Source organism: Leuciscus leuciscus (assembly GCF_965113295.1).
Source record: "Leuciscus leuciscus genome assembly, chromosome: 25".
NCBI lineage: Eukaryota > Metazoa > Chordata > Actinopteri > Cypriniformes > Leuciscidae > Leuciscus > Leuciscus leuciscus.
In genome coordinates this window covers 32,495,557-32,508,484 of record NC_138724.1, presented here as the reverse complement: position 1 = coordinate 32,508,484, position 12,928 = coordinate 32,495,557, and the positions used below count along the sequence as shown (strand labels likewise).

The 12,928-nt window shown below is 42.0% G+C and overlaps 1 protein-coding gene across 1 annotated transcript in view; it reads right to left on the bottom strand.

The window, feature by feature from the left end:
• The window catches only part of adam10b (ADAM metallopeptidase domain 10b), a 31,706-nt gene extending 21,436 nt beyond the window's left edge, over positions 1-10,270 (bottom strand). Inside the window, exons 1-4 of the mRNA XM_082160359.1 lie at positions 10,115-10,270; positions 2,380-2,530; positions 757-875; positions 273-431 (exon numbers count right to left, since the gene is read on the bottom strand). Of these exons, the coding sequence (XP_082016485.1) occupies positions 273-431; positions 757-875; positions 2,380-2,530; positions 10,115-10,187 (502 nt within the window). The 5' untranslated portion in view covers positions 10,188-10,270. The remainder of the gene's footprint in view (positions 1-272; positions 432-756; positions 876-2,379; positions 2,531-10,114) is intronic.
• Between the last annotated feature and the right edge of the window lie 2,658 nt (positions 10,271-12,928).

The window sequence follows — 12,928 nt, the reverse complement described above, 5'->3', positions numbered from 1 at the left end:
GAGGACACGCAGGCACATGAATATTCATGAGACACTGATGAGTCAGTAGCTCTAGAATGAGGAAACGTCAAGATTTTAAACCCAGAAGATGAAAATAGAACCAGTTTCTCCTATAATTCAGATGAAGACAGGCTAACACTTCTGTGCTGAACACATACGCCTCAGTGTGTGTGTGTGTGTGTGTGTGTGTGTGTGTGTGAGAGAGAGACTCACGGATGTCGTCCTCATGGTAGATGAGGGAGTGTGTGTGAGAGTGTGTGTGAGAGACTCACGGATGTCGTCCTCATGGTAGATGACGGAGTGGAACGGCACGTTCTTGTCCTGCAAGTATCTCTCGGCCGGCTCCACGTAATACGTGCCTCTGTGAGTCTGGATGAAGCCCTCGAACCTCCCGTCCACAACCGAGCCGTGCGTCAGCGTGCCCTGCTCTCCTGAGGAACACACACACACGCCTCAGTCAGTGTGTGTGTGTGTGTGTGCTGACCGTAGATCTCTCCAGTGTAGATGTGTGTGTGTGTGTGTGTGTGTGTGTGTGTGTGTGTGCTGACCGTAGATCTCTCCAGTGTAGGTGTGTGTGTGTGTGTGTGTGTCTGTGTGTGTGCGCGCTGACCGTAGATCTCTCCAGTGTAGAGATCTCACCTGTGTGTGTGTCTCACCTGTGTGTGTGTGTGTCTCACCTGCCGTGTGTGTGTATGGATCGGTGTGTGTGTGTGTGTGTGTGTGTGTGTGTGTGTGTGTGTGTGTGTGTGTGCTGACCGTAGATCTCTCCAGTGTAGATGTGTGAGGTGTCGTACTCCAGTTCTCCTCCAGTCATCTCCAGTTTAAAGTCTTCTGAGAACAGCCGTGTGTCTCGCTTCATCCGCAGGTTGAAATGTCTGCCAGGTGGAAAACACACATTTCAAACATGACTGCAATTTTACAAATGTTTTCAGTGGCAGAAACAGCAAGACGAACAGATCGAGACTCACATTACAGGAGAGAGACGTTACACAGAAAAAAAGCTTTAAATGTTGAGAGTGGCTTGTCAAATTTGCACCGTTTTGTGTGTGTGTCCCTTTAAATGCAAATGAGCTTTAGCTCCGCCTCCGTTCAGAAGAGGGTGGAGCCTTCACACAACAGAAACTCCGGCAATAACAAAACAGGCCAATCTCACTCATCCAGAATCCCAGAATAACCAGTAGCGAGTTCAGCCTTACGGAGAGACTCAGGAAGAGTTTCTGAATGTTAGTGGAGACATTTCTGTTGTTGTTGTGGAGTTACACTGATCATCTCATCATCATGTTTAACTTCTCCACAAGTGTCCACAGTTCCTGAGGTGTTTATAAGACAGCGGTGACATGTTCTGGTCAATAGTGTTCAGTGCTCGTCTGTGCTCAACCACAGAACAGTTTCAGGCTTTGCTGGATCTTTATCATTGCGTTAGAACTGGTCTCTGTTGTCGCTTGTGGAACCAAATGTCGGCTGGTGTGTGTAAACGTGCAGATTAAGGGCCGGGAATATTATAATAAGATCCTCTTCATACGTCAGAAGGAGAGCGAAATCTGATCGGCTTATTTTATAACATGCGTGCAGAGAAAGGCTCACTAGAACAAAGTTACTGGGTTTCACTTTTCAGGTTTTCTGGGTTGTCACCAGGACCCGATTATAGCACTTACACACGGAGAAACTCAGATTATCATGATATGTTCCTTTAATATAAAACCGGCCTTATGTGGAATTTAAATGTTTATACACACATCAGATGTTCATCAGGGAGGGGCGTGTACTGTACCTGCCGTGTGCGTGTCTCATCTGTGTGTTTATATCTCACCTGTGTGTGTGTCTCACCTGTCGTGTGTGTGTACGGATCGGTGTGTGTGTGTGTGTGTGTGTCTCACCTGTCGTGTGTGTGTACGGATCGGTGTGTGTGTGTGTGTATGTGTGTGTGTGTGTGTCTCACCTGCCGTGTGTGTGTACGGATCGGTGTGTGTGTGTGTCTCACCTGCCGTGTGTGTGTACGGATCGGTGTGTGTGTGTGTGTGTGTGTGTGTGTCTCACCTGCCGTGTGTGTGTATGGATCGGTGTGTGTGTGTGTCTCACCTGTCGTGTGTGTGTACGGATCGGTGTGTGTGTGTGTGTGTGTGTGTGTGTGTCTCACCTGTCGTGTGTGTGTACGGATCGGTGTGTGTGTGTGTGTGTGTGTGTGTGTGTGTGTCTCACCTGCCGTGTGTGTGTACGGATCGGTGTGTGTGTGTGTCTCACCTGTCGTGTGTGTGTACGGATCGGTGTGTGTGTGTGTGTGTGTGTCTCACCTGCCGTGTGCGTGTACGGATCGGTGTGTGTGTGTGTCTCACCTGTCGTGTGTGTGTACAGATCGGTGTGTGTGTGTGTGTGTCTCACCTGCCGTGTGCGTGGAACTGCAGCTCCAGCTCGCGCTCCGAGTGTGTGAGCGCTCTCCTGGCCCGCTGGTGCCGGTCCTGAAGCTGATCTGGGTCGTACGACAGACCCTCGTAGTGACGGATGTACTTGTTCAGGGGGTTGCCATAGTAACCTGCTCACCACACAAACACTTGCGTTAGAGATTGGGCTGTGTGTGATCACGTGACTCGTGAAAATAAACAAAGACCATATGTGACCCTGGACCACAAAACCAGTCACAAGGGTCAATTTTCACACTTTTGCTGCATCCATATATTTTTTATATATTTACGGTAGGAAATTTACTAAATATCTTCATGGAACATGATCTTTACTTAAAGGATTAGTTCACTTTAAAATGAGAATAAGCCCATGATTCACTCTCCCTGAAGTCATCCTAGGTGTTTATGACATTCTTCTCTCAGACGAATACATCCATCCATCTTCTTCCGCTTATCCGGGGCCGGGTTGCGGGGGCAGCAGTCTAAGCAGAGATGCCTAGACTTCCCTCTCTCCCTAGACACTTCCTCCAGCTCTTCCGGAGGGACACCGAGGCGTTCCCAGGCCAGCTGGGAGACATAGTCCCTCCAGCGTGTCCTAGATCTTCCCCGGGGTCTCCTCCCGGTGGGATGCGCCCGGAACACCTACCCGGGAAGGCGTCCAGGAGGCATCCGGAACAGATGCCCGAGCCACCTCAGCTGATCCTCTCGATGTGGAGGAGCAGCGGCTCTACTCTGAGCTCCTCCCGAGTGACCGAGCTTCTCACCCTATCTCTAAGGGATCGCCCAGCCACCCTGCGGAGAAAGCTCACGTCAGCCGCCTGTAACCGGGACCTTATCCTTTCGGTCATGACCCACAGCTCATGACCAAAGGTGAGAGTAGGAATGTAGATTGACCGGTAAATCGAGAGCTTCGCCTTGCGGCTCAGCTCTTTCTTCGCCACGACAGACCGGTACATCGACCGCCGCATTACTGCAGAAGCTGCACCGATCCGTCTGTCAATCTCCCGTTCCATCCTTCCCTCACTCGTGAACAAAACCCCAAGATACTTGAACTCCTCCACTTGAGGCAGGAACTCTCCACCAACCTGAAGTGGGCAAGCCACCCTTTTCCGACTTGAGAACCATGGCCTCGGATTTGGAGGTGCTGATTCTCATCCCAGCCGCTTCACACTCGGCTGCAAACCGTCCCAGTGAATGCTGAAGGTCCTGGTCTGATGGGGCCAGCACGACAACATCATCCGCAAAGAACAGAGACTAAATCGTGTGGTCCCCAAACCTGACACCTCGAAGTATTCCTTCCACCGTCCGACGACATCCCCAGTCGAGGTCAACAGCTGCCCACCTCCACTGTAAACAGCGTTGGTAGGGCACTGCTTATTACTCATGCACTTTTATCATGGATAGATGCACTTTTATGATGGATAGATGTACTTTTATGATGATAGATGCACTTTTATGATGGATAGATGTACTTTTATGATGGATAGATGTACTTTTATGATGATAGATGCACTTTTATGATGGATAGATGCACTTTTATGATGGATAGATGCACTTTTATGATGGATAGATGCACTTTTATGATGGATATATGTACTTTTATGATGGATGGATGCACTTTTATGATGATAGATGTACTTTTATGATGATAGATGTACTTTTATGATGATAGATGTACTTTTATGATGGATGGATGCACTTTTATGATGATAGATGTACTTTTATGATGGATGGATGCACTTTTATGATGATAGATGTACTTTTATGATGGATGGATGCACTTTTATGATGATAGATGTACTTTTATGATGGATAGATGTACTTTTATGATGCATAGATGCACTTTTATGATGGATAGATGTACTTTTATGATGCATAGATGCACTTTTATGATGGATAGATGTACTTTTATGATGGATGGATGTACTTTTATGATGGATGGATGCACTTTTATGATGGATGGATGCACTTTTATGATGATAGATGCACTTTTATGATGGATGGATGCACTTTTATGATGGATAGATGCACTTTTATGATGATAGATGCACTTTTATGATGGATAGATGCACTTTTATGATGGATAGATGCACTTTTATGATGGATAGATGCACTTTTATGATGATATATGTACTTTTATGATGGATGGATGCACTTTTATGATGATAGATGTACTTTTATGATGGATGGATGCACTTTTATGATGGATAGATGTACTTTTATGATGCATAGATGCACTTTTATGATGGATAGATGTACTTTTATGATGGATAGATGCACTTTTATGATGGATAGATGCACTTTTATGATGGATAGATGCACTTTTATGATGGATGGATGCACTTTTATGATGGATAGATGCACTTTTATGATGGATGGATGCACTTTTATGATAGATGGATGCACGTTTTTGAGCTTCAAACTGTTGGTTGCAATCCACTGCCATTTTAAAGCTTGAAAGAGCCAGGACATTTTTTAATATAACTCTGATTGTGTTCGTCTGAGAGAAGAAAGTAATTTACACCTAGGATGACTTCAGGGTGAGTAAATCATGGGCTCAAAGTGATCATTTTAAAGTGAACTAATCCTTTAATATCCTAATGATTTTTGGCATAAAAGAAAAATCGATAATTTTGCCCCATTCAATGTATTGTTGGCTATTGCCACAAACAAACCTGTGTGACCTGTGACTGGTTTTGTGGTCCAGGGTCACATATGGAGGAACTGCTATTTCATGAAGTTACAGTGCTGTTATATGAGATCTGAAGGTCTTGATGAAGCTGAGCACTAACATGTATATGATACAGCACTGTGGAACATGAAACATTCATGATTTGATCTACTAGCTGCATGAAGTGAAATGGCACAGTGGATCATTATTCTCATGGTTTTATGGGTTTATTCTGTCAGATCTTTACAGTCTTATATTAAGCTGGCTGTATTCATACATTACTGTTAATAACACAACATAAACACATTTTCCTGATTTGAAATTTATGTTAACAAACAAAAAAACTTTTTCATATACTTCAAGTTAATTTGAACGAAAATTATAAAAATTGACTAAAATGAAAGCATAAATGATAAAAACTTTAATGTACGTATGTATATACACACACATACACACACAAGACTTTTCCAAAAAGCTGATTGGTTCTCTTAAAGCCGATCATTTTTTCCAATCGTTCCGTTTGTGTGCAAAATTATTCTTATTCAAATGAATATTCTATTATTTTTGTTAATGTCTTTTATTCATTCCTTTTATAAATTTTTCCTTCTTTATGTATCTTATGAATCTTTTCTTTAAGAATTCTGTATTATGCCTTATGAACATGATTTCTCCTGTACATGTTATCTTCTTCTTTGTGTATTCTCCTTCAGAAATGATCATGTGACGTAACAGGGTATCAGTGTGTGTGTGTGTTCATCTCTGCCGGCGTGAGATAATGCAGGATTCTGCTATATTCTCTAAAAGCTGTTAAACCACACAAGTTTCTGAAGTGATTCTGCGTGTCTTCCGAGAGCATGTTTCCTGCTAGTGCTAGAGTTCATCCTCGGAGAGAGGGAACAGGAGTTAGGATAGAGGGATACGTCTGTGCACAGCATATGAAGCGTTCAGTTTCAGAAGATCGGCTTCTTCTCTTCTTCTGCTGAGATCTTCTGATGCTCACAATCTTCATCTATTAGATACAATACCTTGTAATTTATTATAAACAATACAATATGATTTTTGTTTAAACTTATTTGCCATTACAGTTTTAATATTTACTTGATGAATTTGCATATCTCTATAATTTTGCATTTTAATAAAATTTGTTCTCTGGCATAATCATTGCTCATCTGGATCTCACTGTATAGGGTTAGGGCTTTATGACTTTATATCTGTCCTGAATGGGATCAACAGGAACATGTGGTATGTATTAGTCAGATACACCGCTGTATTACTCAGATATACCGCTGTATTAGTCAGATACACCGCTGTATTACTCAGATATACCGCTGTATTAGTCAGATACACCGCTGTATTAGTCAGATACACCGCTGTATTACTCAGATATACCGCTGTATTAGTCAGATACACCGCTGTATTAGTCAGATACACCGCTGTATTAGTCAGATACACCGCTGTATTAGTCAGATACACCGCTGTATTAGTCAGATACACCACTGTATTACTCAGATACACCGCTGTATTAGTCAGATACACCGCTGTATTAGTCAGATACACCGCTGTATTAGTCAGATACACCACTGTATTACTCAGATACACCGCTGTATTAGTCAGATACACCGCTGTATTACTCAGATACACCGCTGTATTAGTCAGATACACCGCTGTATTAGTCAGATTAGATATACCGCTGTATTAGTCAGATACACCACTGTATTACTCAGATACACCACTGTATTAGTCAGATACACCGCTGTATTAGTCAGATACACCGCTGTATTACTCAGATACACCACTGACTGTATTACTCAGATACACCACTGTATTACTCAGATATACCGCTGTATTAGTCAGATACACCACTGTATTAGTCAGATACACCGCTGTATTAGTCAGATACACCGCTGTATTAGTCAGATACACCGCTGTATTAGTCAGATACACCACTGTATTACTCAGATACACCGCTGTATTAGTCAGATACACCGCTGTATTAGTCAGATACACCGCTGTATTACTCAGATACACCGCTGTATTAGTCAGATACACCGCTGTATTAGTCAGATACACCGCTGTATTAGTCAGATACACCACTGTATTACTCAGATACACCACTGTATTACTCAGATACACCGCTGTATTAGTCAGATACACCGCTGTATTAGTCAGATACACCGCTGTATTAGTCAGATACACCGCTGTATTAGTCAGATACACCGCTGTATTAGTCAGATATACCGCTGTATTAGTCAGATACACCGCTGTATTAGTCAGATACACCACTGTATTAGTCAGATACACCGCTGTATTAGTCAGATACACCGCTGTATTACTCAGATATACCGCTGTATTAGTCAGATACACCGCTGTATTACTCAGATACACCGCTGTATTAGTCAGATACACCGCTGTATTAGTCAGATATACCGCTGTATTAGTCAGATACACCGCTGTATTAGTCAGATACACCGCTGTATTAGTCAGATACACCGCTGTATTACTCAGATACACCGCTGTATTAGTCAGATATACCGCTGTATTAGTCAGATATACCGCTGTATTAGTCAGATACACCGCTGTATTAGTCAGATACACCGCTGTATTAGTCAGATACACCGCTGTATTAGTCAGATACACCGCTGTATTAGTCAGATACACCGCTGTATTAGTCAGTTAGTCAGATACACCGCTGTATTACTCAGATACACCGCTGTATTAGTCAGATACACCGCTGTATTAGTCAGATACACCACTCTATTAGTCAGATACACCACTGTATTAGTCAGATACACCACTGTATTAGTCAGATACACCACTGTATTAGTCAGATACACCGCTGTATTAGTCAGATACACCACTGTATTAGTCAGATACACCACTGTATTAGTCAGATACACCGCTGTATTAGTCAGATACACCGCTGTATTAGTCAGATACACCACTGTATTAGTCAGATACACCACTGTATTAGTCAGATACACCGCTGTATTAGTCAGATACACCACTGTATTAGTCAGATACACCGCTGTATTAGTCAGATACACCGCTGTATTAGTCAGTTAGTCAGATACACCGCTGTATTACTCAGATACACCACTGTATTAGTCAGATACACCGCTGTATTAGTCAGATACACCACTCTATTAGTCAGATACACCACTGTATTAGTCAGATACACCACTGTATTAGTCAGATACACCACTGTATTAGTCAGATACACCGCTGTATTAGTCAGATACACCACTGTATTAGTCAGATACACCACTGTATTAGTCAGATACACCGCTGTATTAGTCAGATACACCACTGTATTAGTCAGATACACCGCTGTATTAGTCAGATACACCACTGTATTAGTCAGATACACCGCTGTATTAGTCAGATACACCACTGTATTAGTCAGATACACCGCTGTATTAGTCAGATACACCACTGTATTAGTCAGATACACCGCTGTATTAGTCAGATACACCACTCTATTAGTCAGATACACCACTGTATTAGTCAGATACACCACTGTATTAGTCAGATACACCACTGTATTAGTCAGATACACCGCTGTATTAGTCAGATACACCACTGTATTAGTCAGATACACCGCTGTATTAGTCAGATACACCGCTGTATTAGTCAGTTAGTCAGATACACCGCTGTATTACTCAGATACACCACTGTATTAGTCAGATACACCGCTGTATTAGTCAGATACACCACTCTATTAGTCAGATACACCACTGTATTAGTCAGATACACCACTGTATTAGTCAGATACACCACTGTATTAGTCAGATACACCGCTGTATTAGTCAGATACACCACTGTATTAGTCAGATACACCACTGTATTAGTCAGATACACCGCTGTATTAGTCAGATACACCACTGTATTAGTCAGATACACCGCTGTATTAGTCAGATACACCACTGTATTAGTCAGATACACCGCTGTATTAGTCAGATACACCACTGTATTAGTCAGATACACCGCTGTATTACTCAGATACACCACTGTATTAGTCAGATACGCCGCTGTATTAGTCAGATACACCACTCTATTAGTCAGATACACCACTGTATTAGTCAGATACACCACTGTATTAGTCAGATACACCACTGTATTAGTCAGATACACCGCTGTATTAGTCAGATACACCACTGTATTAGTCAGATACACCACTGTATTAGTCAGATACACCGCTGTATTAGTCAGATACACCACTGTATTAGTCAGATACACCGCTGTATTAGTCAGATACACCACTGTATTAGTCAGATACACCGCTGTATTAGTCAGATACACCGCTGTATTAGTCAGATACACCGCTGTATTAGTCAGATACACCGCTGTATTAGTCAGATACACCGCTGTATTAGTCAGATACACCGCTGTATTAGTCAGATACACCGCTGTATTAGTCAGATACACCGCTGTATTAGTCAGATACACCACTGTATTAGTCAGATATACCGCTGTATTAGTCAGATACACCGCTGTATTAGTCAGATATACCGCTGTATTAGTCAGATACACCACTGTATTAGTCAGATATACCGCTGTATTAGTCAGATATACTGGTTTATAAGTCATAAAGAGCTCATCAGTGTAATAAAGGCCCAATTCATACACAGAAACAAAGATGATGAGTATGAAATATATGCAGCTTCGTTATAACACAACAATATTCATGTGTCACTATATGAATGATACTGCCTGATTATTGAGATATATGAATCAGGATAGATGTGTTATGGGAGTGTTGATGAAATCATCCATCTTAAGCTGGATGTGTGTCAGCTCAATCTCCACTCAACACATAGAGCTCACAGACCGAACCCGTTCACAGAACCCGTCGAGAACGCGCACGATCCGGGGAATCTGGGAATAACGGTCGCGGTGATCGGGGGAATCTGGGAATAACGGTCGCGATGATCGGGGGAATCTGGGAATAACGGTCGCGGCTTTAGCATAGCACAGATGCTCGCGCGGAGCATCACTGAATAAAGCCGAACCGGGCCGAAACACTCTCTCACACACACTCACTCACCTCGAGCGGACCTGAAGGCGCATGAGAGGCACAACAGCACCGAGAACACGACCGTCATCGCGGATAAATGCATGTTTAGCGCATGGATGATGGACGGGCTGGGTTTTATTGTTTACAGCTTCAGTCTCGGGTTTGGGGCTTTGCGTGCTGACGTCAGACGCACAGAGGCACGAGCACGCGCCCCTCCCCCACGCCCGAGCGCTGCAACATCCCAATCACAGCAGAAACAACGACTTTGCTTCTGTAAATCATAATTATGGGATAGAAGAGTCCGCTGAAATAAATCTAATTGGCTTTATGACTTTATGAAATATTATGTATGAGGTTAATATCAGTCTGCCAGAAAACAGAGTCATGTTTACAATTATTATACAAAGATATTTTGCCCCCTCAAGTGTGAATCTCTGAGTTTCTACCTGCGGGATGTTGTTTCGGCCTGTAATGTCATGCTGTAATCTAAAGTACTGTCACATATGACATCATTTCTCCTTACAGGTCTAAAACACTCACGATGCATATATATCCAAATATACACAGACAGATTATCTGCATTAAACTGTATTTACATGACTGGACACAACAGGTTATATGCACACACACACACCCACACACACACACACACACATGCATTAAACATGTTTTATGGACCGTGTCGTTCTTGATTTTGATACACAAGCATGCTTAAATGTTCACCAAACTGAATAGAATTTATTATTGTACAGTATTATTATTTCTGTGTCCATGACTATCAGAAAAACCCTAAACGTTCAAACTCATGTGAATTCTGCAGATGAACAAACCCTGTTGATGTTGATTTTTGATGATGATGTTGATTTTTGATGATGATGTTGATGATGATGTTGATGATGATGTTGATGATGATGATGATGTTGGACACTGAGGACCAAACAGAAGCCTCTCAGAAACGGATTTTAACGGTAAAAGACTGTAAAAATGCTACGGTGGAAAACGGTTAATTAACAGAAAGTTTCCGTACTAGCCTATATACGGTATCTGTGATAGATCTAACCGTACATTTTACAGTAAAGTACCGTTACAGTAACAGAACAAGCCATTGTATGATTTACAGTGAAAAAAAAGTAAATTGACATTCCCACAATTCCCTGCGTAACACTTCACATTTGTTGTATTTTTATTGAAATAACAGTTTCTTCATAGTTTGTTATTATCAGTGATGTACATTAGGCTTTTATGTTACATTTAATGTTGTTACATGAATGTTTATTGCATTTTTTGATTTCATGTGTGTTACCATGCTGGTGTGAGTTACACTCTGCAGCTTCTCTAATATTACTATCATTATTAGTTTGAGATGAGATTTAATACATAGTTCCCACAGGCCAATTAATGTCACGTGACCTCCCCGGAGACGCCATCTTTGAGGGCATAAGCTGCTGTGTTTACAAAGTTTTAACATAGACAGTATAGAGTTTTACAAGCAAATTTCGAATATTTCTTTCTATTTATAATGTTACGAAAATCATGAAGAGACAAAGTGACAGATTATAAAGAGACTCTATTAACACAAGACAGAGAGAGGTACAATGCGAACATTTCAGTCATAAATGGTGTGGATCCGTATGCGCTAAACTGAGCACTGATTTTGCAGCTTTGCCTCAGATACAGTATTATCCATGTGTACCATTATCTGGTATTGGCTAGGAGTTTTAACACGTGAGCAATTCCGAGCCTGGAAATATGTGCATGAATATGAATACACGGCATGAAAATAAACAAAACTCGCGTGCAAATTAATTAATGTAACGGTTAATGCGGAACTACTTTATACGCGGGTTCTTTAGGGACATAATCTGAGATTGCAAGGCTGGAATGTGCGTGTGGCAGAGTGAGAGAGTCGCGGGCGCGATCGAACAGTGGAAACAATGTTGTTTTTGTATGTTTTTAATACCTCGTCATTTTGTATACAGGACATCATTCAAACTGCAAAGTGTTAACTTATATTTGTGTACACTCGCAATAAAACACAACAAATTCTTGCGTGTTTTGAGGGAGTTTCTTTCATGTTTATCCTCGCCAGCCATAACCTCCATCGTTTTTCTGACGCTTAATGGGTATACTGTAAAATCCAAATTTAACTGAACCTCCGGCACGATTTGAACATCCATTGACCCAGCAGGAGATGACCATTTTCACTTTTTATCACGAAATTAACTCTTTTCAGCTTCTCCATCTAATGTTCTGCCCACAGCATGCCCACAGAAATGGCGCCGGGTCGGAAAATGCCCGTATGTTGTGACGTCATGTGGGAACTATACATCATGTGACTCTCATCATTACTGTGATTGGTAGTTGTCAGTGTATTACAATGATATAAAACAGATATTAGTACATTAATAGATTGTTATATTAACATTATACCAGGGGCCTGTTTCAATATGAGTTAAAACTTGAACTCTGAGTTGATTTACCCTGAGATGAGAAACTCTGAGTTTTCAGAACAGCTGAAATGAGTTAGTTCAATCAACTCTGAGTTAAGCGCATGCACCACTACTATAAAAAGCCATTATCGGTGGAGTGCAGATATTATGAGTCACCATGGCAACAGCGCCAGACAAAAAGAGGTCTGCATATTTCTCACCAGCAGAACTGGATGAGCTTCTGCAAGCATATGGAGAGTATGAATGTAATGCTAAGCCAGCAGAGGGAGCCATCACCCGAGTACTGACTGAGCGCTCCCTCTGCTGCTTCTACATTCACTTCCTGTTTAGGACTACTTAAGCTGTGACCATGTGCTTTCACATCACAAAGTATTGTCAGTTTAACCTGCCTTAC